The following is a 27,447-nucleotide window of genomic DNA, read 5'->3' on the forward strand; positions in this document are numbered from 1 at the left end:
ACAAAAGGCTCTCTAGGAGACAGGGACCTTGAGAAAAAAAATCTGGCACCAACAATTATGTTGTGACCTTTTCATTGTTGGAGTGCCTGGCTGTTGCTCTGCTTTATTGGCCTGAATGTTTTCCAAAGGATGAATATAGAAGGTGGTAGCAACAGCATGAGGATTATTCTTAAATGTTATATCCTTGTTTGGGATGGATGCAAAGAAGGCGAAGAGGAACACGTGAGAGGCAATTGCTGTAAGCATAAGAGATGTGTAAGTGAAATTTCAGGGAAAATTCTCTGAAGCTCAGGGAAAAAACCTGATCTGAAAGGAAGAAAGAAAGAGACATCACAAAAGAAGTAGCTAGTAAGCTTAACTTAAAAAATAAGTTACTTAAAATTAGGCAAGATTTTTGCTGTGATCAATGACTTTACAATATAATTTGCAGCAAATATAATTTTGAAACACAAAACTAAAAGCTCAAATTTTTAATTTTCTAGGTCTGGTTTTTAGACAAAAACTTATTTTCTACAGGGTACAGCTTGAGAAAATTGACTTACGGCATCAGTAAGCAAGTGGCATATGTTTTTCATGTGGTTATTCCCCAGTATCTTGCTATCCCTCCTCTTCATGTCTGTAGAAGGCTCAGGAATTCCTTGCAGGCCTTTTTAAAATTAAACTGTTTTTAAGAACCATGGGCTAACAGATGGAGAAGAGATGTTGTCATCAGCTAGCCAAAGTAAACACAGTTGCAAAGAGTTTTCGTCAATAACTCTGCAGAATTACACAATCCAGTCATCTTTCAGTTAAACTTCTAGGGAATTGCATATGTCTGTGAATGTACCTGGTGCTCCAGTGGGTCTTGGTAATTTGTACAGAGCTTCACCTACGTGAAGAATGCAAGGGTTTGGAGCAAATAAGGGATTCTATTTGCACCTGCAGATGCCTACAGAAGAGCTGATCTGCCCCTGCTCTGCTGGCTCACTGCTGGGAGCTGTCATGTGTCCGTGCCTCTGGATGTGCCTTTGTGTCCAGGTGAGTGGTGCCACTGATAACAGGAGGCAACAGGACAGGCTTTAGGTGGTCTTGTTCCCAGGACCCAAGACACTTTCAGGGACCGAGAAAAAGGATTTCTCCTTGTGCCGAGCCACTTTTCATTGACCCAGCAATGTGAGGCACTTCCTCACCAGTCTGTGAAAGTCCTGCATGAGAAGGTGTTGCTAAAACCTGATACATTGTCTTTAATTTTTCAACTCCCAAATTTCCAGAGCTGAAGTGGGGGGGGACAGATATCACATGGAGCTGAGAAAGTTGTGAAGTAAATATTCCCTAAAGTTAACTAGAAAATCCAGAGACTTGTTCTGGGTCCTGCTTTAGCCTACAGTTGATATGCTCTTGTTGCCTGCTCGGTAATTTGTCGGGAACAGGGAAGAAGAATTCAGACTTGGCAAGCTGGTGCTGCAGACAGATTTTGTCAGATGAAATCCCAGTAGACGTTAGTGCAACATCAACAGCTCCTGAGCTATCACATGGGAATGCGCAGGGAGATAAAACCAACATCCTAAAGGGAGTATCCTCTATTTTAAGGTGCAGAGAAGGGAATCTGGCTAGTGTAATTTTTTTCCTTTTGTTCTGGAGTCGTTCAGAGAAATGATGGAAAACGCCAGTTCCAAACACAGATACAATTCTGTCTTTTCTCGAATTCTCACTAAGTCTAATGTTGCTTAAGTTCTTTTTCTTGCCTTTTTCTTACATGTGAAGAGAGGTTAATCCTATCTGCCTTTACCTCAGAGGGATTGTAAGGGCAGAGTTTGGAAAAGAATTTGCTGTCTATGCAAAGAATCCACAAGTGACTGCAGGGAAAAAAAACCCAGACCTACCATTGGGAAACTCCAGCACCAGTCTACTGCTTTCTGGAAGTGGAGTGTTCTGTTACATAAACATCCTTGAAGCTTTGCAGAAGGGGTGACATTCACATGTGGGGCCTGACTAATTGGGCTTTGTGTGTGAAGAACGGGGATGGAGAGGATAAGGAAATGAAATCCCTAAGGTGCAAGCTGGGCCTCCTTCTTCCCATGGCCTGGACTGTTGCTTACGTGTTGGAAATGGGTCTCAGAGCCTCCTGTACCACAGAGCTGACGACTGGGAACTTTGTGGGCCCTTCGACACAGGCTGCATCTGAACTGTTCCGTTAACATCCCAGTTAAAGGAACATCCAGGGGGCTGGGAGGTCTCCTGCTCAGCCCAGCAGCCTCCAGCAGTCATTCAGAGAGCATCCCTCTGCCCAGGAACTGGTAACATCCCTTAGAACTTAAATCATCATTAACTCAGTGGCCCTGGCCTCTATTTAGGCATAACATCATGCAAGACAGCATTAACTCTTGGCTGCTTCTACTGAGGCAGAAAGGGGCTGCAAACTTCAGGACTTCCAAATTGCTCTCTGGAGGAGTCTGCACCCTTCCACTGATTATGTGGGGAACCCAGATCCCACCCCACAAATCCCAAATTGTTGCTTTGATGGCCAAAGTAAGGTGGCACCAGCACCCCTCCATCCAAATCTCACTCAAGACTCAGGGCCCACACTCTCCCCAGCCCCACAGCTTGCAGGAAAGTGGAGCTGCAGCACAAGCTGAAAGTCACCACTTTGTTCCGCACACACTTTCTAAAGCTTTGTCTCTTGTCCTGACCAAAGAAAATAACTTGTTTCCTCCTCCATCTCTTTGTGGAAGACTGTGTATAGCAGGCATGTAAATAATTTGGTAGTGTCTAATATAAAATTCACATGTGTATTTTTCTATATGTTATGACAAACATAGAATAATGATCTGCAGGTTTTCCACTCTGTGTAGCAGCTCTCAGGGTAAGAGGTCAGATTTAGCAACTGGGATGTTAAAGGAACACATTCACAAGCTGAAAGATCTACTGTGGAACTGGTTAGGAAAGAGTAAAATCTGAATTCCCAACTCTTTTTCTTTTCACAGCTGTTAAGAGTTCAGTGGGTTGAACTGCAATCCTTCAAGTTCATCTGTTGACTCCAACACAAAACTATTATAAACTGTGCCTCTAAAACACGTGATGAAACATTTCTTGAGAGCTATTTATTCCAAGTGCAGCAGAGGAAAGTTTTCAGAGCACCCGGCATTTGGTAGAGGAAAGGTCTCTTGAGCTTTGCAAAAGGAGGAATTATTTGCATACCGGCGTAAGTTGCTTTTTGATTATTTTTTCCTGCATCACTGAATAAAATAATACTTCTAACTTTCGCCCATCATGGAAACATGATCAAGTAGCACAAAACTATATTTAAGTGCCTAGTAGGGTCTTTCTATATAGTTTTTTTCTTTAATCATGTGGATTGGGTGTTTTATAATTCAGCATAGAACTCAAGATAATTTAATAGTATATGTTTTCTTTCCTTGAATGTTTTCTGTATCTGAATAAGAGTTCCTTCACTTACAGTAGTAATGCAGAGGTATAATAGACTGGGAGCTTCAATCAGGTGTGGGGTTTGCAAGCTTACAAGGAGTAAGGAAGGGTTTGAGGTAACCTTTTTCCAGATGTTTTACACCTTTGCTCTGAAGTTTGATCTTACCTATCCGTTTACATTCTCCTCCAGGCTTCAGCTGTGGTAAAACACTTTCCATGCTGAAGATGGACCATGCAAATGTGACCCAAGCTATGCTTGATGCTGAATCCCCCAGCACAGAGAAGGACAACAGCAACGAGTACTTTTACATTCTGATTGTCATGTCTTTCTATGGGATCTTCCTGATAGGAATAATGCTTGGCTACATGAAATCCAAAAGAAAAGAGAAGTCATCCCATTTGCTTCTGCTCTATAAAGATGAGGAGAGAGAATGGGGGGAAGCTGTAAAGCCTCTACCAACCGTAGCAGGGCTGAAATCTGTGCAGATCCCCATGATGCTGAACATGCTGCAGGAGAGCATGGTGCCATCCCTGTCCTGTGCCATCTGCTCCATGGAAGGCAGCAGCGTGAGCTCCGAGTCCTCCTCCCCAGACGTGCACTTCACCATCCAGGAGGAAGTGCTGGATACTGAACTAGGGGAAGTGTCAGAAACGCCCCTCAATGAGAGCAGTGAGGGTTCTGTGGAAAACATCCATAAGAACTCCTAGCACTCGCAGGGCTCCCTTGATCAGCTGCCAAAGTGTGAGTGGAGCTCCCACTGAGAACTTGTGGCTCTACTTCTCTGCTCTCCAATGAACTCTGAACAGGTATCTGTGCTCCTGGGCCCAAGCTGTTCCTGAGAGCTGGCAGGACAAGGAAGCAGTGGTATCCAACTCAAAGTGTAACTTGCACATAATTGGGTTGCTTAATTTTAAATTTTCCATTATTATTTCTTACTATGAAAGCTAAGAACATGGTGGATATATATGTATTTTCTAATGAGGTAATTATTACTGGCATGTCTCTGCATATTTCAGAAGTCTGTAAATATCTGGGAAATGTTTGGGGAAGCTACCCTCATGCAAATGCCTGGTTCTTAAAGATGATAGGTAATGCTCACTCACACAAAGCTGTGATAGATTAGAAATACTCTTACTGTGTTTTTCTTATGACAAACCACAGCCAACAGCACATTTGCTCAATGAGGTCTTGAAAGCTGAAAACTTGTTGATGCTGTACTTGAAGGGAGATTACAGCATGGCTGCAGGCTGATTTTAGGTACAGAAAAAATGAAAGACAAAGCAGAAAAAAAGAGGCACTGAGTTCCTGTGCAGTTTGTAAAGCCTGGCTTCAGAGCCATGACACTTATCTATGTCTTTGCTTAAGTTATACCTGTACTGGCCGGGTCAGGTTCACCACCTTCTGCTGCAATCCAGCCTGTGACTGAGTTACTAACAGCAAAGGTGGTTTAGGTTTTTTCTTTTTAATTTTTTAAAGATGTGTACATTTGGTCACTAAAGGCAAGGATCTGTAACTTAAAGGAGATGTTAAAAGATCTTTCTTACCAGCTGTAAGACGTAGAAAGGCTCAAACAGATGCTGCTCTGTTACACCCCCTTGAAAAATAGGTGGAATTCTGAATGGAGTTTAACCTAGCAAGGGTGAGTTCCTGGCCCCACTGAAATTATCAGCTTAGTCAGGGATGGGCACAATATTTTGTGCTTCTCTGTTGGAGTTAAATTCTCCATTTGAGGTCAGGAAAATTGTACCCATTTACATCATTAAGGAATCTAGACTTTCTGCTCTATTTAAGCCAGTGTAGCTTAACATTGTGTTACATCTTTTTTTTAATCAGCTTGCATGTGACACATGCATTTCTATAAAGTTATTAGTAACTAGTATTTAAAACCACCACAGACTTCCCCCTCCCCCCAATTTAATGGTACTGCGACATTTTTTAAATGCTCATTAAATTTGTTGCTAAATTATTGCACTTTTAAAAGAAGTAAAAAATAATACAAAGAAAAAAACTAATATTTCAATCATACCTTATATTTTGTAATAACTTATTACAGTGTTTTGATTAGTTTTGAAGCATGAGGGCTAAAGAGCCTGAATCTAAAGCATTGCACAGCAAAATACTTGCAAAATGTCTCCACGTATTTCCTGCACTAAAATAGCTCTGTGATTTATCCACTGGCATTAGAGCTTGAGAGACAGCTTGAAAAACATGGATGCTAAACGGCAGAAATGAACTGAAGCCAGAGTCTGCTGTGCTGCTGCCGCTGGGAAGGGCTCAGAGGGTTAATGTGATGTAGGGATCAGGGATCGCTGTCTCTCTCTAGCCACAGCAGAACAAAGGCTCCATTGTGCTCAGAAAGGGCCTGATTCAGGGCAAACTGAAGCCGGTGGGAGTTTTTCCATCGACTTCACTGAACTTTGGATCAGACCATATAAAGCTTTTTGGTAGATTTACTCTGAAAGGGACTGTTTTAAGTTTGAAAGGAGCCAAATTAAGTTTGGCACTTTGCCTGGAATCACTTGAATCCTGAAACTTTCCAAATGAGACTGACATGCGCAAGTTGTCACATTTTCCATTGCTTTCTCCTTCGTCCTTTATTTTTGGTATAAATGTATTTGTATCTGTAAAAAGACTGATGTATATAATTCCTAACATCGAGTTGTATATAATTGTCTCATGTATTTAAGGTTTATTGTTTCTACTGGCACTAATTTTATTTAAATAAAGAAACACATTTCCTGGAAAAGTCTCCACGTTTGTTCACTACGTCAAATAGATTTCCAGTAACGAGACTGGGCACAATTCCTACAGGATCCTTTTCTTAGCCACTTTTTGAAATGATTCCTTGAGCTTTACAGTACTGCAATATTGTGGGATGACTGCAGGGCTGAACAGGTGCTCCAAATCCACCTTTGGTCCATGTTGGCTGTTGGGATACTGGGCAGCACGCTCAGGTCCTGAGCGTGTGAAAGCAGGGCCACAGGGATTCCCTTCTGCAAAGACTTGGGGGTGCTGGGGAAGCATTGGGGGAGGCTGGCAAAACTGCTATGGAAACTTGTATTGCTTATTCAGCCTCTGGACACATTTGCGTTTTGAGTTTTGGGGTTAGTTTTGCATTGTAGCAAATCATGTGGGCTGGAGTTGAGATTATGGACAAGTATCTAACACAGATCTCTGATCCAACTGGATTTCCACTACTTGGCCATGGCACACAGCTGGCTTTGTCACAAGCTTTGACCCTGGGTCTCACTGCTACTCTGTCATTCCCAGTATTACGTAGAGAGGAGGTTTTCAGAATCTGTCTCCCTATATAGGGGATAAATATTTAGAGGCAACTTTGCACTTCCCTAAATCTGTCGAGTTATGTGTACAGACTCACCAGCACTGGTTAAGACCTGCTTGCACAGGGTAATTTGAGATTGTTTCAAAAACCAAATTGCTATAAAGTTATATCTGCTCACTTTCCCACAAAACAGGCTCCCCTGTGCTCTGCTCTCTTCATTCACTCCCTATTAAATAACTCTGGGGCCTGGTCACAAGCTTCTGTGGACCTCAAGCTACCCATCAGCCAGGCTGTGTTTGCCTGCAGCAGTGCAATCTCCCGGGACAGCCGCAGTGTCCTGGGATAGCGGGTCAGTCAGCAACGCTGCATCTTCCCCATTTACCCACGCCTCTGGCTTGGGGTTTCAGTGTTTCCATTGCCACAACAATGAATCAAGAAACTTCTGACAGCACTGGTGATAAGGAGGAAAAACAGAACAAAATGTAAATTATAGCTCTGCTGCATGGATCAAAAAGGTAGCTTATTCCAGGGGTTTCTTGTGTTAAATTGAGCTGCTATAAAGGGAAACACTGCATGGTTTGGGGCCTATTTACACTGAAATGAGCTACTAAACACAAAAAGTGGCTACCTTCTTGCAGACTGTGATGGAGCTATCCTTGGGTTGTGGGGTTGGAGAAAGCATGTGGATAGTTTTGCACATATTTGCCTTAGTCCCAAGGCATTTGTCTTTGTCCAAATCAGTATCTTGATGACAACAGGGGGAAAAAAAAACAAAACCAAAAATTTAGCTATAAAAGCTAGATGCATGTGCAAGTGAATGCAATGATGCCTTGAAGACAGCCCAGTGACCCCAGACTGCCAGGTAGCTATTATTCCAAAATAAAAGAAGTGTTGCTAATCTTCAAAAGATAGAGATAGAAGAAAAAAAAATTGCTCCCAATAATCTTGTTTCAAAATCCTTTTGACTACTAAGGAGTAAAAGGTAATAATTTTTTTTTTCAAAAATGAATGACACGTCCAGTGTGCTTCAGTAACTGAGTTAAGTCAGATTTAGAGCTAATAGATCTTGGCTTGAAGGCCATGATAATTGGCTGTAATTTAACTGAATGGAGGTGACTTTTTTTACAAATGCATTCTTCCTTAAAAGAACGCAGCAGTTAGGCTCCCATTTCTTGGCAGTGCTATACCTCATACATTTGCTGCAGTAGTTAACACATACCACCTTTGAGAGGAAAGGAGAAGATGGCCACATGTGGCCTGTGTACATGGGCTGGCTCCAGGACCTCCTGTAAACAGAAGTGCCAGATCTCAAGGTTGCCACATTGGGATCTGTGATAGGGCTTGTCCTAAATCCTACCAGTGCATCATGTTCTGTGAGGTTACTCATTCAACAGACCAAACCTGGCAGAAGGCAGAATGCAGAACTTGTCTCTTCCCCAGGCACAGGATCTCCCAAGCTCTCCCAGCATGGCTGTGCTCTAGACCAGGGGAGAGTTAACCAGAGAAGGAAGGTTAACGAGAGAATCTGCATTCCCAGGACCAGAGCACAGGTCACAGATAGTGGTAGTGCCAGGAGCCTCATGTGCTGCAACTCATTGCAAAACTTCCCTCCTTAGCTTGGCCCTCTCACAGTGGGATCCCTGGATCTGTCCCTTTCTCAGACAAGTGCCCATGCTCACCCAAATAATAAAATCAATTCTCAAAGAGTTGGAAAGGAAAGAAATTGATAAATTCTAACAGTCATTTCTCTTTCTAGGCCCTCAGAGCACGAGGCTGGACAAGGATAGGTGTACTCCTTGAGGACAAGGGGTACACAGGTCCCCAGTGAAGACCACGCTTTTATCACAGCCATTTCAACCAAGAGGTTAAACCATCTGCCTTTAATTTTCATTGAAAAATTTCAAAGATGGAAGGAGTCCCCACCACGTGAAAAATGAGCATTCTCAGAGATGCTCAAAGTAGGTGCTGCACAGAATAGTTGTATGTGCCAGGTGCAGCTGTGGCAAAGTTGGAGAAAAAAGAAGAGCAAAGATGCTCTTCTGTGGTTGTTGACTTACCATGGTCACGTTATCATCTTTTTGGAACTTGTTGTCCTAGTGGAAAGATGATTTCTTCCTGAGTTAACAGTTGGATCTAGGAGGCATAAAAGTTAGTAAAATTGTTTAGGCTATTGGTTTTCATGCACTGATCATATTTGCCTCTGTGTATTTGGTTGATTTACTTTTGTATTTTTTTCCATTTTCACACGCCTCTGCAGTTCCTACTGTGTGCAGCCAAAAACAGCTGCACCTTCTTAGTGTATTGACACTTCTGTAACCAGCTCAACTAGGCTAGAAAATGGAAAGTAATCAAAAAATCAATGAACACCAGTTTTTCAAAGTTTTATTTGGTTTGGTTTGGCTTGGGTAAGGTTCTACTTTAGGTTAGGCCAGGTTAGACTGAGGCTTTTGCCACACAAATAAGTGACTAAAAAAAGGATAATAAAGGCAACTGGGTGATGCATTACAGACTATGTTCCCAGCTCTATTCCTCAGTAAATCTGTTCAACTGGCCTGTGCTTCTCTTGATTATCATATCATGCTACTTATATTGCTGTCTGTGAAAATATGAGATGTTTCTGATAGCTAATAAATGCTTGTGAATTTTAGGTGAAAGATACAGTATAAATACAAAGCTCTTGCTCACTTAGGAACAACAAACTTTTTTGCCCTCCTTAACACTACTAGGTGCAACAGTAGCCACTGGCAACAAATGCCAACTTCTAGCACTTGGAATATTTCAGCTCATCCCTCCTCAGGCCCATAAGAAGCCATGTTAAAAAGACTTTTTGCTTTATTGAGAGCTGGAGAGCAGGCCAGTAGTTCTGGGATATGGGAGACTAAATTCAGTTCCCCCTTTAGCTCCAGGTTTACTGTGGTACTCTGGAAAATTAACATGCTTTGGATAAGTCTCCCTTTTATAAACTGTAAAGAAGAGCACACCTTCACTGCCTAAGGGTGATGTGAAGATAACTACGCTGAGAATTTCAGAGTGCTGAGCTCTGATGAAAAGTGAGAAAAGGCAGAAGAGTTGTTTGTCCTTGGAGAAGGAACCACAAAATTAAAGAGTTTCCCTGCAGCTTACCTATGAATGGTGGACCTGGAGCAGCCTGCTGTGGGGCTGGCCCCTAGCCTAGCCCTCCCTGGGACAGCTGTGTTTCATCCCAGCAATGAAAACATCATCAACTAAACAGTGCAGGTGAGAGGATGTGAGACATGCAAATAATTTTGAATTCTACCCTGGCCAATACACAAAAGCTCAGTCTTTCCTCTTTGTCAGGAGGAAATATAAACTGTGCACCTGTAAGAATGTACATCCCTCTTCTCGTTCCTCAGAACAGGAGAAACTGATCAAACAAGGTTTCCCGTAAGAGATGAAAGAGGAAGAGAAAAACCAATGCTGCTACTATTATTTAACAATATGTATGGAGTGGTACAGCAGCAGACAGACTGCCTTGGACATAACACAGGAGAGCCCCAGTGGTGCCTCTTTCAAGGCCTTAATGGAAAACACATCCCATCATTTTCCTTACAAATACCCAATGCTACAAAATGACCCATTGCAATTGCCAGTCCTGTCAGCAGCAGCATCCACCAAGTGCCAGTAATTGCTTTCCAGCCTGCAAGCACTGTGCTGCCACTGTACTGGGAAACAGGGAACACGCCTGACACGTGTAGAAGCACGGAGCAGTGCTGGGACTGTTGAAAGCCCAAGCACCACTGGGACATTTCTCCAGATCTGACTTTCCTCTCATGACTGTAAGAGCAGTGTGGAAATTCGGGAGATGTGCATCGAGTGCATATGTATTAATTTTCATCAGCTGCACAGGATTTTACACCAAAGGATGCTGCTTACTTTTGTTACAAGGGTGAGTGTCACCTAAGAAATGACACTGAGACCAGTGGATGATGTGATGGTAACACCTACCCATGTTTACTGAGAAACTGTTTGTTGTGCCTCCACCAAACGAAACAGCAGCAAGAGCCCTGTCACATTCTGTATCTCAGGGTCTATCTGCTCAGTGTTAGAAATAATTAACTGCAGTCATATCTAATTAGCTGCTCTTTGGCCAGGATGTGTATCTCGGATGCTCACTGTAAAGATTTTTTTTCTCCTATATTCATCAAGAATTCAAGACCAGATTAAAATAATCATGCAGCTCACTTCTGCAGAGAGGTGCAAATGGCTGCTGAAAGGGCTGACCTTCATCATGCTGCAGTGGCAGGAAAAATGCTGCCTTAGAGGTGGCTGCTCAAGGCTTTTATTGCTTCAGGTGATCTATAGGTACTGTACTAACTGTTTGTGTAGACATTTACATACTGCATTATGCATTAGTTTTGTAATAAAACTCATGAAGACCATTCAATAGATCCCAGGATTTCTTCTGTCAGTGAAAAGAATTTTTTCCACAACTTCTCTTCTGTGACCTTTAGTTTGTCTTCTGAAGTACTATCATCAGAACAACGAGAACATTATATTCATGTGGAAAGAAGAGTACAAAACATTCATATAGAATAGACAGAGCTTTGGGACTAAAAGTGTCCTGTATAGGAATATTTGTGAGATACATGTGTGCCAGGGAAGTATCAGAAACCCAGAAGCTGAGAGTAATAGTCCTAGGCTCTCTGAGTCCTTGTACTTATTTATTTATGATGTCTACACAGACAGTGAATTTTCCCTCATTTTTCTGTCGAGAGCTATGTCAGTTTGAACTGGGAGAGTCCAATAACTGTACTTATATCTGTATGTGTGTTCTTGATGTGCCTATTTTTTTCCCTACTTTCTATCATTTTTCTACAGGACTGTAGCCCAGGGAAATTATTTTTTCAGGCCTATCCTTGCCTTCTTTTTCTTTACTGCATAAAAGACATCGCTTAAGGCTCTTAAGTCAGGTTAAACCTGATTTTTTTCTATTCCTTGGCATTCCTTTTTAATGCTGACTGCTACCATCTCTTTTGAGTAGAGCAGTACGTGCTTTTCTACCAGCTACACACACTGACATATGGTTACCATCAATTTTATAGGGGCCTGGAAGCACAAGGGATTGTGTTCATTTATCCTGTTATAAAGTGGGGCACAGAATTCATAACTTCTACTGTGGGTCACCAGTTCAAATGCAAACTCAGGACAGGACTAACCAACTTTAGTGTGGGGACTTCATGGCTTTTATGCCACTGGCTCTGTGAGACTGGTTCCCTCAGCACACTGAAGGAAGTCATTTGAAGATGAAGAGGAGATATTTTATGCCTTATTCTGCAAAAGCAGCAACAAGTCTGTAAACTGGGTGATGTGAGTTAGCTGCTGAAGTTGCTGGCTGGTGGAGAATGGCAGATCCCTGTCCCCACCGACCTCCAAGGCAGGCCTAGCAGGGGCAGTGATGATCACTGACACTCCCCAGCTGGTATCCGCTCACCAAAGCACAGTCCAGCTGGCACCACTCACAACAGGCTTCGGGGCCGTGAGCATGGGAGCTAAAGGGGTCATCAGCCCCTTTGTTATGCTGATAGTGATGTTGGAGGGTGGACCTTCTCCTAAATGGTACACTCAAAGTGGCATCAGGTTTCGGTGAGGGGAGGGACAGGCTTCAGGTAGGATTTGGGGAGATAACCCTGTATGCTCCCCAGCCCCTGCAAGCCAGGAATATGTCTTTCAGAAACAATGTCTCTCCCTTTCACTTTTTTTTTTTTTCCTTTTTGTTCCCTCTGGGCTCTGGAAACATGCATTTTATTGCTGCACAGCAACTTCCCTGAACTCTATCTGGAAGATTAATGGTTTATTGAAGAACAGGCAGGATTTAGATTGTCATCGAGAGACCCATAAAAGTAAGCATGTAAAAAGTGTTATGGAAACAGAGCGTGGCCCCTTGGAGTTTTCAAGGGTGGAAGCTGGGCTGTACACATGCCCTGCATCCCGCTCCCTCACCCCTTGCTGGGAGCACACGTGGAAGAGCAGTGGGAGTCATTATTTGTGCTGGAAATGAATGAGTCCCTTGCAATGAAATTTACTGTAAGTTCACCTTTTCACATGAGCTGGGTTTTTTCCAGGCTAGCTTCTGCTTTGTTGGTGCGCGTGTGCATCTTGTACGTCACTGGGAACACATTAATGACCATCAGGAACATTTCTTTTGGAATCCTCACAGATATCCCTTGTGATCCAATTTGAAGCACTGCCTGGAAAATTATTAACTCCTCTCTTTGGTCTATAAGGGATTACATGAATGTGCTCCGCTGCTTCGGGCCACAGCCAGCTCATTCCTGTAGACATCCTCATGCTCCTCTCCAGGGACCTGCGCTTTTAGGGAGTCCTGCACGTAAGCTATTGTTGCATCTGAAGGCCAAACTGTTCCATTTAAGCATGGGTCCATAAAAGTGGCTGTGCTGCCAAGCCCCATGGAAAGACCGGGCTGCAAGCTTCCAGCTGAGCTGTGACACAGTGAAAACAGCACCCTGCTCTAACATCAGCTATGGCCCTCAGCCTTTTTTACCCCTAATCTTTTTCACAAGATTCATCAGTGGTGATATATTCTGCGTGTGAGAATAATGGCTTCATGAGTATGCCAAACATTGTGAGGTGACAGTGCAGCTAACATGGACCGTTACTGTGACCATTCCCCTGATTACTGAAAATTGGCTGAAGTTGCCTCTCTCCCCATGCTAGCACAGGACCTCCGTGTTACAGACCAGACAGAGCTGAACAGGGAATGCTGGAGCTGTAATACCACAGCTGGCATAGGGAATGGGTTTCTTTGGTGAAGGTTTAAGAAAGGAGCTCTGAAGATTTTTTAGGACAGCTCATCCTCACACACATCATCATTCGCTCCATTAGCTTTGATCCAACACCTTCCCCCAGTACTTCAGTTTGCATGGGCTCCCCTGCCCTCCTCAGCACCATGGATCACTTTCTGTATATCATAGTAGAAGTAGAAATAAAATTAAAGTAGTGAAATAAATCCTGTTTTTATAGCTTTGCAATTTCTTCTCAGCCCAGGAAAGGCGCAGGTTTGCTCTTGGCTCCTTGCACCAGCAGGGTTCCCCTATAAATTGCCCCAAAAGAGTTCCAGTAGCCCAGGACTCTCTAGGTTTTCAGGCATGTCACTGGGGTCTATTCCCTCTGAATCTGTTGGGGTTTTGGTCCAATTCACACCAGATTCCTCACCTTCAGTCACAGATGTCCCTGAGGGCTGCTTAACCTGCAGCCTGCTTTTAACCTGCCTTTCATAGATGCTTGTTTTTGCATTTCTCTCCCCACTGTGCCCTGGAAACAGGAAACAGGCTGCCCTGAGACAGAGCTCTGACCCACATGGGGCAAGCTGGGACCTGGGGTGCCCCAACTCCCCCTTCCACCTGCTGTGGGGGTTGAGTCTGTCGGGGTGATAAAAACCATTGCAGAGATGGGGCAGACATGAGCTATGGCCACACACACAATTGCCTTTCTACAGTGTTTCTGTGCAGCCCTCAGGCTGTTTTGTTTATGTGTGTGGAACAACTGGAAGTTACTGAAAAATACCTCTTAATTATACTGATAGACTCTCAGAAGAAACTTTCAGGTGATAAAAGCCTTGAAATGAGGAGAATTCCTGCCTCCAAGCAAGGGCAGCAAGTGGTGCGCAGCTCAGTGAGGGGCTGAGAGTGCTGCAGAGGGCTCACAGCCCCCATAGGGCATCTCTGAGAGGTCTCTGTAGGGTGCAGCCCAAGCCAGTGCTTTTTCAGTCCCACAGCAGCCCCACAAGGGATCTCATATGGGTTTCTGTGAGGTGCACCCCAAGCCTGTGCTCCTTGAGTCCCATAGAAGCCCCACGCCTCCATCTGAGGCCATTTGCTCTGGGGGAGCCTGGGAACAGTGGTGGCTCAAGGTGATGGCAAAGGGCAGGGGCAGAGGCCGCCCCATGGGGCTCAGGGTGGATAGCCCTGTCCTGGTCCATCAGCACCAGGCTAACCAGAAGAATAACAAACCCTGTGATTTCCTCCTTAATCACACCTCTCAGGTGCTGCTGCTCACAGCTTTATGTTTTTTCATCCCCCAAGGCCTGTGATTAGTCCCCAGCAGCCACATCAAGATACACTTTATGGTTTAATTACACATCCCAGTCTGAGTAATGCCTCTGGCTGCTCAGCCTGTCAGGCCCCATTAGCTGAGAGCATCCACCTCCCAGTGCTGAGCAGCCTGGTGAGAACGTGCCAAGCTTACCCAATGAGTGTTTTATCTTTGCTGCATCTTTAATGCAGACTGCTCTGACATCTCCTCATCCTTTGCAGAGCTCCCTTGTGAAGGTTCAAAATGAGTGTGAAGAGATTCAGCGACCGCCTGTTCCTGGGACTGGACCGTGCCCATGGAGGGGGAAGAGAGACATGGTCAGTCCTTTGTGGTGGCGGTGGTGACCACAGCTGCGGTCTCAATCACAGAAAGCATTTGCTCTCCACAGGCTGAGGTCTGCTCTAGATTTGCTTTGTTGATATTTGTGAAACCTCTAATTAGCTTCCCTTTCATTTTGCTTTTTAACTGAGGTTGATACCGTGTCATCCACTTTTCTCAGGAGTTTTAATCTTTCCAGTGACTTATTAAAAGGGCAGTTCTGTCAGGCATTTTGTGACCTTTAACTTGGGAGAATGTTGTTCTTTAGGATGATTGCGGCCATTTTGTCTGCTGTGTTCCTCATAGTGATAATTTTGCGATGATGGTCACTCCCGAAAACCAGACTGTGGCTTTCTAAGTGTGGACTAAGGAATCCCATAGTGAGTTCCTTTCTATCCGAGCTGTATACAAAGAAAATCTTGTTTGTTATTTAATACCTATAGTGAGGGACCTCAAATGAGCCAACTGGCCTGCAAAGTCAGGAGGAAAAAAATCTGGTGAATGGTAAGCTTGTTGGGAAAATGGTATTTAGGTCATCCCAAAACTATTTATGAATTCAGGTCAAATTTTCTAAGTAGTTACTCCTGGGATTTTGTGGGTTTTTTTTGGTGGTTTTTTTTGTTTTGTTTGTTTGTTTGTTTTTTGTTTTTGTTTTTTTTTTCTGGGAGTGGATTAATTTTTCCCTTTTCTAAACTCAGGGGTTAATGCATTTGCCCAGAAACTGGGAATCCCTCATACAGTTTCAGCCCATGCTTGGGTGGAGCTGCATAATCCATTCTCACTGAATTACCAGCATTTTTGAGTATGTTAGGAAGAAGGGGCAGTACAGCCACAGTGTGTCCCAATGGATTTGTGTCCCTACAGTATAAAACATGTATTTCCTGAGCCAGAAAGAAATTACAAATGCTCCCTAGTATGGTGGTTAGCAAATAGACAGAGGCAAGAATATATTGGATTTCTGCTATACAATCCACTCTGACTATAACTTGTATAAAATTGTACAAGAACATCAAGACACTGTGAGACTTGGTTATCCTGTAGCCTGGCAGCCATAGTGCTGCCATAAGAGATCTGGATCCTCTCAGAACATAGGTAGAAATCAGTCTGAATCTACCACTTCTTGGACTTAATCAGGGAATTAAATATCCTATCATTTCTTTTGCTGTTTAAGAAGCAAATGCTTTGTTGAAACAACTGTGTTTTAAGTCAAAGCCATGTTGATTTAGTTTTTAGTGAGGAAACATCAACTTACTTAAATTTGTAAATCATCTTTTTGACTAAAAGCTGTTATCCACATGAATCTGTCAAAGCGGGACCTTGTTTGCCAGCTGCTAAAGGAGGGGATAAAAAAAAGCAACTCAGGTCACAGAGCCTGCAGGCTGGGAGAGGTGATGTGGTAAACAGAGAACTGAGACAAAGCAATCTGGCTCGTGGTTTGGGTGTCATAAGTCAGGTAGACAATGGATATAGGTGGGTCTTTCGGCAACTGTGTTGATATTTTAAAACAACCTGAAAGGGATAATTGGATCTCGCTAACTGCTTCAGTGTGCTTGTTAAAGGTGCTGCTATCTGCAAGAGATTTTCTAGTGCAAGCATAAGGGGAACATTCAGCTCATGAGACAGAAAGAACCATCTGACCTCTTTTCTCCTCAGCCTGTCCTGAGCATAGAAGAAAATGTGGAGATAGACTGAAATTTATTTTTCTGAGAAGAAATCAGCCTGTCTTTAAATTTTTCTTTGGGTTTTTCCATCGGATTTTATAAACGACATGTTATTTTACAGCATCTTTAACTGGAAACAGACCTTAGATTTTGATGAGAATATGTCCTGTCTTTTTCTTAGTAGCTGCTAGTACTAGGGAAGGTGCAGTGGGCAGAATGTCAGGGGGAAAATCCTAAGAAACAACAACAGGCGTTTGGATCATTTCAGGACAACTCACAACATTCTCTGCAGTTTTTCTCATTTCCTCATACATCTGTTTTCACTGGGAAAAATAAGATTCCTTTCAGGGTCGAAAAGGATGAAAATACTGGGCATAACCTTTAAGAAACTTGAATTTCAGCTGCATCTCTACAGCTTTTTCTAGTTAGCTAATGGGCCAGTTTGTAGTGCTGCAGTAACATCTCAAAGTGTTGGTACCTTTCTCCGCTGTCCAATCTGATCCATGCAGCAAACAGCTGAAAATTCACCTCATGGCACGTGTTGCAGACACTGAATAGAAACTTCACAAGCATATTTTAAGAGGACTGTTGCATTCTGTAGGATCTGGCTGCACAATATCTAACTGGGGAGAGGAGAGTGGCCCAGAGGGTGGAGGTGAAGCAAACAGGACACTGTATAGTGGGTCGTTTAACAGCTCTGTACCTGACACAAACAGTTCACTGAGATACTGAGATGGTCCAGAACTCATCAGTTTGGATATTTTGCATATGATTGTCTTCGAGGAAAGTATCAAGCAGTTTTAGTGTTAATGGAAGTAGCAGGTGCCTAATCATTCTCTGTGCGCCTGAATTTTGTGCAGTAATTGGTATTTAGTGTTTGCTTCCTCAGATTTGCTGCAGGTTAATGCCCAGCCAGAGAGCTCTAATTCCTGTGTAGGATGTGCCGGTGTTTGAAGGGAAATGTGCAATATTCTGGCTTTGCATCTGTAAATGAATGCACAGCTTTCCTTGGTTGCTGGTTGACAGAGAGTGCAGGAGCCAGCATAATCAGCAGTTCCAGGATTTATCTGTAAACAAATACTGACAAGACAAAAGCAGCAGAGCAGCAGCTTGCACAGGATATAACTCTCATCAATTCAGTGAGTAAGCACACAGGATTTGCCTTATGAGCTGCCAGACCATGGACAGTCTCCAATCTCATGGCACTGCAGAGGTATCAAAGTTCACTAAATGCATTTACCTGCTAGCACTATGAGGCCAATATTCCCGTCTTAATAAAAGTACAAACCCTGTTGGACAAGTCATTTACAGCTCCATCACAAAGACTGCACAAAATTTATTTATTCTTTTTTGATTCAAGAGAAGCCTGGAATAGATAGTCAAAGGGGAATTTTAATGAGACTGACCTCAGCAGAAGAGTTTCACTAAAGCACATGGCTCAGACACAATACCAACAGGTGACATCCTTTACTTTTTTCCCCTAGGGGCTACAGCTGCTTTTCTCCTTCCAGGACCCTAGGACCACCAGTCCCTGCACAGCTCTGGGGCAGGCTGTGGGTGCTGGGTGCCCAGGGCTACTGAGGGACTTGTCCTTGCAGTGTGCTCTGGGACTGGTGTGCCAAACCTAGGCTGCAAAGGAGCTCCTGGGCCATGGAGGCAGGTGTGGGTGAGGCCAGTCAGGGTAATAAAGCTTATTAGTGTCCTCAGGGCTTTGAGCTCCTTTCCTACAGCTGTCTTGTTCGCTCTCAGAAGATGAAAAGCAGTAAGGTCTTAATTTAGGGACTGCTTCTGTGACTGGAAGGTGTGGTTTTGGTTCTTTCCTCTAGCCCACATTTGTGATTTTAAAAATAATTTTATTTTATGTGACAATGAAATATATTTGCAGTAAGAAAGCAGTCAGGCTCTTCTGGTGGAGGAATTTGTAAGTATGGTGAGATCTGTTGTGGTACCTTAGTATGTAATAACTGACCTCTGTGGGGCAAGAACTTTTCCAATTCACAGTCCTGCTCTGTTTTAGGGAGGTTTGTCTGTAGATGCCTTTGACACATCAGGAAAATGTGCCCTCCATCTTGTGAGTTGCTCAGAGGGAGTCAGCCTGGTAGCTTGTTAAAGGTGGGTCAAGTCTAGGAGATCATGGAGCTTCAGTTCTGCTGGTTTGCCTGGGGTGGCTGGGAAGATTCTGGTGTTTTGCATGGCAATGACTTCCTTTTGCTGCAAAGCCAGAGTTTGAAAACTGAGATATGAGTCACCACATTCGAATGCTGCCTTCAGTCGTTAGTCCCACATACTTGCTGAGTGACCCAGACCCAGTGTGTGGGTGGGTTCTGTGGTGTGTGTCCCCAGCTGTGCCCAGTTCACAGAGCATGTGTGTACACAGGATGCTTTGCACTGAGAGCCTGCTGTTTCTGCAGCAAGAGCTCCTGCTTTTGAGCCTTGTGGCTCACTGCTTCAGTCCTTGGTTTGGCTAACACCTTCCATGGTGGTGCTCTCACATCGCTGAGGTTTGCTCCAGCTGAGTGGTGAAGTGCAGGGAATGAGGGAGCAGGAGTCAGACTTGCAGATACCACAACACAGGCACAATAACCCTGCTGCCACAACTACGCTAGGCTAGGTCTGACTTTCAGAAACTGAAGATGAACCTTAATGTGGGGGATTTCCTGTGATTTGGTTGGTTGTTTGGTTGTTTTTTATGTGTTTTTTTTTCCCCTGCAAAGCCAGAAAGGTGTGAAAACTCACTGACAAGAGTTCCCTTTCACTGACAGTCCCTGCTATCATCACTAAACCTGGGCAGAAGGTTTGTGGATAATTATTTCAAAACTGTTTTAAACACAATTAAATGTTCTAAGCAGAAGAGTCAGTGAGGGTGTTACAGCTGGATTTCAGATATATCCATTATATATCCATTTGTACATGCAGGTGTGTGCACTCCTCTGTGTGTGTGGTCCTGTAGTGCAAGAACAAAACCTCTGACAGCAGGGAGGGTTACATCAAAGAGCTGACCGGGTGAACTGAGAACCAGGGTGGCAATTTCAGTATGCTGCTCTGTTCTGATGTTTCATGTGGAACTTCAACACCTGTGAGAAGGCTGACTCTGTCCGAGAGCACAAGTTCCTTGAGTCCTATCTCATACTGGCTTTGTAAGGCTTTGGAGGCAAAAGTCTTCTGGAGCACAATGAGAGAACCCTGAGATGTGGCAAACTGAAGGTGGAAAGAATGAATGTTTTTATTTTTAAGTATCTGTTCCTTGGAAGCTATGGAGCATATTAATGGGTCCTTCCTCTTGCCTTCTTCCCAAGCTTTTGTGTGACTGTCTCACGGCAGCAGCTGCCACCTGGAACTTAAAGGAAAAATTGCAGAGAATGGTTATAACCAGTGGATTGGGCTTTGGGCACTTCTTTTATAAAACCAATGGGAAAAGTTGCCTGTAAAAAAATTGCCAAAGTGTAATTATTGCCTGGGGATCTGCCTGTGAAAAGTGATGTGAAGGCAAGCTCAGATCTCAGAATCAAAGGAATTACTGACAGAAGAGGGTCAAGGAAATGCGAAAATTTGCTAAAAATTCTCAAAGATATTTTTTAAATCAAAAGTTAGGAAAATGGCAAATCCTGCTCAAAGTTCATATTGTCTTGTTTTTTATTTGTTGTTCACATTGCCATGGTAGCAGAGCAGTCTGTGGAGGTAAAAGGAATACTCTGTACTGCCCTTGCCCCTGAGAGCGAGCACGGTGCCATTCCCTCGAGTCCCTGCAGGCAAGGCAGCTGCTGTTTCAGGCAGGTGTAAGCTGGCATCAAGGTGTGCTAGACATGATTCTGTAAATTGCTGCTCTTGTCCCCTCCCTGTTCCCTGTACCTTTCTGTGTAATGGCAGCACAGCCCTGGTTGGCATTTTTCTTTCTCCCTGAAGTGGGATCTGCCATCAGAACTTTGCAGTCTGGAAACTACTCATCCTATGCAGGTCTTGGTGCTCCACCTGACTTCTATTCACAGTTTTCTCTCGTTTTCAGGTACTGCATCATTTTTGGGCATAATCCCACTTTCTTAGAGGCACATTCTCTGTTTTTATTCTTGTAATCAGAGCTTTATTAAGGTTTGAAATTATCAAACTGACCACTGTGTTCTCTTGCTGAGAAAGGTGTTGAACAACATCTGTCAGGATGCTGTGAGACTATTCTGTGCAAGCACTATCCTGTGCTCCCTTGCTTTTATTTCTTTCTGTATTTATCTAGTCTAGGGTATTCTTGGAGATACTGTGCTAGATGGCTTTTCTGGTCTATCGGGTAATGGCCATTATTATCTTCCCAAGCTTTATACACATACCTTGCCTAGGGGAAAAATAACTACTTACACAGAAGAAGATTATTAAAATATTTACAAAATTATAACAAGATATTGCGTTACTGATGTTGTAAGCTGCTAAAATCTCTTGGATAATCATAGTGTGATTATCACACTTAGACTTTAAAGGCATTATTCTCTGCTAATGCAGTTTGCATCCTTTTACTCGGCAAAAGTTGAAGAAGACATTTATTCTTCCTCTTGTACAGCTAAACTGAGCAGAACTTCACAGCTGAAATCCTTGAGCTGATGTGCGTGGAAACGCAGAATGATAACAGTTTGAGCCACTCTCAGAAAGGCTGCAGGTTCAGCATATGTGAGGCAATAAAACTGTATCTTCATGAGGAGAAAGTATCTTATGCAAACACTGCTTGTATCTGCCAGAGGCTTGCAAGCTGTTACTGGCTTTGCAACTGAATAATTATGTGAGTAAACCATGACTTCCAAACAGTTTGGTCTTTCACAGGTGTACAGAAAGGCAGGTGCAGCCAAACACAGGTCATGGGGAGAAAAGAATATAGTCACACTTGTAGTGAAAGCAGATAGTCTGTGATAGTGCTGGAATTTAGCCCACTTGTAGGCCTGTGAATAAGGGGGTTTTACATAGAGACCTTGGGTGCCTTGGCTTGGGAACCTGTATCTTTGCTATGACGGAAGGTTATATCACTTCAGCCAAAACCTTCATTCTTAAGGACAGAATTTAAAGAATTTTGGCTCCACAAAGGCTCTGAAATTGCTGTTCAGGTTATTTTTAGAAAATTTTGGCTTTCTCATACTACCACAGCAATGAGTGCTGCTAAAATCTGCCCTTGGGCACAACTTTCATGTGTCTGGGTCTGTTTGCCAAGTGCTTGGTGGGTCCTGGCATCACTTCAAACCATGGCGTGCTGAGGCAGGCTCTGTGTGAGCCTCTGAGAAGACTCTCAGTTGAGCAGCGGGTCTGCATTTAGGTGTCCATCACCTCTCCAAACTCTGAATAACTCTAATAGTTCATTGATCTGTGGGTATAAATGGTTGCAAACAAGCAGAATGCACTGACTGTGCATTGTGTAAGCACAAGGCAGAATTGGGGAAGGGCTTCTCAAAGGTGTGTATTTGCTAATAGTAACCTAAGGCTTATGCTGTAGGTCCCTGGTGTACTGGTTTAATACCTCTGAACTTGCCCCAAAGCCAGTGTGTGTGAAATTGCTGTGATCGTGTGCAGCAGTCCTGAAGAATTCCATTTGCTGGCGCTGATGAGAGCAGCTCCAACAGTTACATGCTCTGGCAAAGACCAAGGCTGCCTGTTCTTGTGGGGTGGGGTCACTGTGCCTGAGGAGCAAAGCAGACGCTTCAGACACCCAGGGCTCCCTGGAGCAAATCGGGCTTGCCACACACACAGCGAAAGGACCTTTCTGACTTGTCAGGGATGTGACTGTGGATACCCCATATGCTCTTAAGATGTCTCGAGTGCTGTCTATAAATGAGTGGTACTGAGAGACAAGACCTGTTAAATGTAAGGACAATGCTGAGAGAGCGATTCTCTTCTTGTTGCCTGGTACTTTGCTTTCTCCAGTGCTAGGGAACACTAACATGCATTTTCTTCAGTCCTATCAGATCTTATAAACTGATTTCTAATCTTAAAACTCCAGCTTAACCCCCAATGCACTCTAAATTTGAATTTCAGTCAGTGTTAAACCTACTTAAGGTTTCTACCATTTCTTCTCTGACCGTGCAAAATCGTCCCGTTCATTTCATTCTTAATAATGACCCACATGGCCTAATCATGCAGTCACAGAGTAGATTATGCATATATAGACTCTACATCCTTCCAACATGTGTGGTGTGATTTGTGTGTCCTGAGACAAAGCTGCACCTGCTGTATTTTATGGACAGATTTTAAAGATTCTTGTAGTTCATACCTATCTGACTTTCTTAGCTGAGCAGAAAGTCTGAGTAAAAATAACTCAAAACCCCTAGTAGCTTTATCTTTCAGAGTGGATAAGAGAAGTGTGTTAAAAGAGTGTAGAAGCAGTGCTATCTTATTTCATTGGCATGGATGATGCTTTTAGGATTGTTAATTCCTGCTGCCTTTTACCATTGAAACATCTCTGAAAATATGTTTTCCTTTCTTTATTCTATTGTCTTATGACTCAGAGATTTGGTTAAATATCTAAAGAAAACATATAGATCACCTAATTCAATCAAGATTGGATTGTAGATATTTAAATGTCTTAGCTATAAAGAATTAAACAGGAATTGAGAGCACTCATGTATTTGAAGGTCTGGGTCTTAGTGCTAATGAAAAGAGCTGGCTGATGTGGTTTTTTGATTTTTGGATTTTGGTGGGGTTTTTTATCTACAAGTAAGAATGGAAAGGTATTTTAAGTTTTCCCTTGCTCGCAGTTCCTGACCTCACCACTGATTTCCCAAGGGAGGGATAGGGATGTGCATTGTACATGTTATGGGAATGAACATTGCTGAAACAATGACTGGATCACCCATTCAGTGCCAGCTGGTCCCTGCAGAGCTGTGGGGTGGCAGCTCTTCATTGTTGTGATGCTCAGAGTCGAATTTGAGCTTCCTGCTCACCAGGCCTGGGACATGAGAAGGATCAAGCCTGGTTGGGTTGTTGCACTCTGTACTCCCCATTGCTATCTTTTACAGCCCTGCTGATGGAGGATAGGGATTTGGCTTGCAGGTGGGATGTTGGCTAGTGCTGAGTTGCTGTAGCTTTAGCTCTGGGTTTTGTGAAACCTCATATGGAGCAATTTTTTTGGGGCTCTAGGTTTTAGAAACCCACTGGGAAAGACAGTGGGAGTGTATGAATTAAGGGAGGAATGGTGCTTCTTAAGCAGAAGCAATGTAGATAGAAACTGCATCAGGCTGAGGATGGTAAACACTTTTAGCACATGTACATGCCTGATAGGATGGGATATTCAGTGATATTCATGTTCAAAAGATCTTATTTCTTCTCATGAACTGTCTGATTTCCTTTGCCTTGGAGCTCTTGGTGTTCACTGTCTGAATTGATGATATGGGTAAGATCAAATTCAACCTGACAAAATAAGTCAGAGGATGTGAAATCTTCCCTTTTTCCCTCTCCCCTGTGAGCAAACAAATGTCATTTCACCGAAGTGAAAAGTTGGTCTCAAGAGGGTTCAGACTTTTAGATTTAGTGAAATTATGTGGTTTTCTACACATGGAGATAGTTTTGAGGTTTGTTTGTGTGGAGATTTATGTTTTGCTTTTCTTGCATGGATCTACTTGTGATCCTTAAGGTGATATATTAAGAAGGGAAAATTCAGTCCTCGCAACACGTTCTTTCCTGCCCTTCCTGTCACCTTCCTCTAAAACACCAGGTCATGGGATCAGGCAGAGGGGCAGTACTTGAAAGGAGTTTTGCTTTGTGCAGGGATCCTATGATGTTAGGAGAACAAGCATGCAGGTTAAGAGATGAATCCCACTTGTCTTTTTGGCTTCTAGATAATTAAATATGATCTGTTAAGCTAGGCTGTCCTTATTGTTCTTGTCGTAGACTCATATAAAGACAGAGCTAAGGGTCATGCCTGTCCAGCAGAGGTGTGATAGCTGCCAGAGTAACTAACTAAAGCATCAGTTTTAGTAAGTGTCTAAACCATCAGCTAAATGGCAGCAACAACACCAAACTGGAGTGTGAAACTGGAGGATCTTTTGGGAAAACAGGAGCTGTAACAGGAACGCTTCATCAATTAAGACTGCAATAAGCATAATTCGTACTCTGTTTGGGCTGGTTCTTTCTAACCAAAACTTATGACTAAGCTAAAGAAACAATCTCGAGATGTGATTGTGAGCAGAAGGAACTTAAATGTGAAGTAGAGGGAGGTGGAAAAAATGAGGCCAAGGAAAAGAAGGGTGCCTGTGGGAACAGCTTAATTTATTATTTTTTTCTCTTTTCCCAAATAACCTTCATTATATAACCTCAAGAAACTTTGCTTTCATATTATAAGACTTAGATACATAAGCCTAAACCTGAAAACATGTGGTCTTTGGCTTTGCTAGCAACCTTTTACAAAACAAAAAGAGCCCGGAGGACAAAGCACTTTGTTGTTTGCTTATCTTTGGAAGGTATTCATTCAGTCTTGATGTTCTTACTCTCCCTAGCCTCGAGTAATGTGATCTTAGGAGGTATTGCTTACAGCTAAATGTAATGTTTAGTCTTCAGACTTTTATAGCTCACAGAACTAGTGAAAAATTTTGCCAGACAGCTTGAAAATTTCCTGTGGTGAATTATAAATGGTGTCAGCATTAATGCTGGTGTGGGAGAAGGGAAGGATCTCTGACTCTTTCCAAATTTGGCATTTACACTTCTAAGGTAAATTTTGTATCCTAATTGCATAATACATCACCGTGGCACCCAGCCCTTTCTGAGGCTCCTCTTCTGTGGGGCAATCTCCACTCTTTCATGTGTGTGTGCTGGTGCGACTTGCTCTAACTGACTTGAACTATTTCTTAGAGAGGTGTTGTGATGTCAGAAGTTTTTGGAACAAATCCATAAAAATGAGTAGTAATAAATTGTCAAGGCTGAATGGTGTAGCCTGGGTGTTTTGAAGGTAGTCAGACAGAAATTACTGAGCTGCTAACTGTGGTGCATAATATATGAGTTAAATTAGCTTTGGTACCAAAGGAATAACAGATGGCAAATTGATGCTGATTCTTAAGGGAATCTGGGAATATTAAGTTGGGTAAGGATGACTTGCTACAGGAGAAAACTATCAAGCAATTATAATAAATAATAGAATTAGTAGTCATATAGATATGCTGAAGAGGAGAGATTCACACAAAGAAGCCATGCCTCACATCTATGAATTTTTTGTAAGGACTCAATAATTAAGGGACTAATTCTCCATATGGCTTATGTTAGAGTACTAGAACTTCTTAAAAATCCCAACCAAACAAAAACATAAAACCCAAAACAAGCAAAAAACCCCAAAACACACACTCAAAATTCTTCACAAAGATTGAGTTGGGAGTAAAGCACTGGTTTTCTGCAGTAGTTGGCAATAATAAAAAAGGCAGAAAAATAAAATTAGGAAAAATATGAGGAAAATAAAAGAAAAAGTATCTTCATAGTTTGCTCTTGTCTCAGTCTGTGTGGTTTTGGACTTCTGACAGTGTTCAGAAGTTTCTGTGAAGATGTAGGAAGTGGTGACATTTCCTTAAACTGGGAAGATATGATGTGAGGTAGAGGGTGGGAAAGGCAGACCATGGCAGTTCATAAGCTCAGAGATATGGAAAAGGTGACTAGAGAAGGCATATCCAATATTTCTCATGACACAGGGTCTATAAGTACATAGTGAAATAAGCAGCTGACAAGTTTAAGATAAACAAAACCCCCCTTACTTTTCTTTCCATAGAAACATAATTAAATGATGGCATGCCTTGCCACAGGATGTTTTGAAGGCCAAATGTTTCAAACTGTTATTACACATATCAATGGAAGAAAAAATTTCACAAAAGGCTCCTGAACAGTAGATACAGTCTCTGGTTGAGGAAGTTCAGAGCTGGGAGGATACACTAGGGAAATATTATTGTATACTTGTGCTACTTTCTTTCCCCAGCTGCTGTGGGGGGGGAAAGCAGCAGATTAGAGGGATCTTTGACCTGCCCCTGTACGTGTAGTGTTGCTGGGGAATCTCCCTGGTATATTCCAAGGAAACATCTCTCCTCCTCCAGCTTTCTGCCCTGTGAAAGTCTGGTTCCTGCAGATGTAAAGCCAAGCCAATAAAAGCCATTTTCAGTGTCCTCTGCCAGACCTCCTCACACATCAGGACAAAGAAAGCAGCTCATCTTGCCTCTTGGTTTCTTAATACAGTGAATAAACTAAGCTTGGTGGGGTTTCTGTTGGTCCAGCGGCTGCACAGCCAACCTGTTTCTTTCCCATCTTGCTCCTGCAACCTGTTTTATGTTGCCAGATGAATTTTCCATTTATGTATCCCCAAACTGCAGATTCTCTGAGACATACATCCTGAGTGTGAGGCTCAGCACAACAAAATTGCCAGAAGTTTACCATCTGTCTCAATAATAAAATTAAGCTAACAACTGAAGGGCATGTGAGATATTTCAGTTGTTGATGCTGCTGCTGTTTTATCATTTAAAAGGGGGATTTTTTGGATGGTTGAGGGTGGGTTTGTTTTGTTTTGGTGGGGGGTTTTTTGTTTGTTTGATGGTTGGTTTGGGGTTTTTTATAAAAGGGACTTTAGCACCCACATTTCTGAAACAGCTGAAAGAAGTTTTCTCAGACCTTTCAGAAAAAAAATCCACTTTGATACCAAAAAATGGAAAATTTCAGAAAAAAATTTGTTTGAACAGACTTAAGCATGAGTGAACACAGGGATTTTGTAACCTCCATAT

At 42.9% G+C, this 27,447-nt stretch overlaps 1 protein-coding gene and 2 long non-coding RNA genes across 3 annotated transcripts in view; all 3 read left to right on the forward strand.

Moving 5' to 3' along the window:
* Positions 1–3,097: 3,097 nt before the first annotated feature.
* KCNE4 (potassium voltage-gated channel subfamily E regulatory subunit 4) lies at positions 3,098–6,142 on the forward strand. Its single transcript, XM_069024160.1, has 2 exons — positions 3,098–3,181; positions 3,596–6,142. The coding sequence occupies exon 2, from the start codon at positions 3,622–3,624 to the stop codon at positions 4,111–4,113; it is 492 nt and encodes a 163-aa protein (XP_068880261.1). The 5' UTR covers positions 3,098–3,181; positions 3,596–3,621; the 3' UTR covers positions 4,114–6,142.
* A 6,044-nt stretch (positions 6,143–12,186) lies between these two features.
* On the forward strand, positions 12,187–14,036 carry LOC138114898 (uncharacterized). Its single transcript, XR_011152869.1, has 3 exons — positions 12,187–12,316; positions 12,467–12,550; positions 12,773–14,036. It is a non-coding gene; the product is annotated as an uncharacterized lncRNA (long non-coding RNA).
* Positions 14,037–14,811: 775 nt separating this feature from the next.
* The window catches only part of LOC138114899 (uncharacterized), a 79,997-nt gene continuing 67,361 nt past the window's right edge, over positions 14,812–27,447 (forward strand). The window contains exons 1-2 of the long non-coding RNA XR_011152870.1: positions 14,812–14,894; positions 14,984–15,079. This is a non-coding gene — a long non-coding RNA (uncharacterized lncRNA). The remainder of the gene's footprint in view (positions 14,895–14,983; positions 15,080–27,447) is intronic.

The sequence above is a fragment of the Aphelocoma coerulescens genome, chromosome 9, assembly GCF_041296385.1.
Source record: "Aphelocoma coerulescens isolate FSJ_1873_10779 chromosome 9, UR_Acoe_1.0, whole genome shotgun sequence".
Taxonomy (NCBI): Eukaryota; Metazoa; Chordata; class Aves; order Passeriformes; family Corvidae; genus Aphelocoma; species Aphelocoma coerulescens.

Bases quoted from the DNA above. Each gene is read 5' to 3' on its own strand.
- KCNE4 (XM_069024160.1), top strand. From the start codon at position 3,622: ATGCTGAAGATGGACCATGCAAATGTGACCCAAGCTATGCTTGATGCT.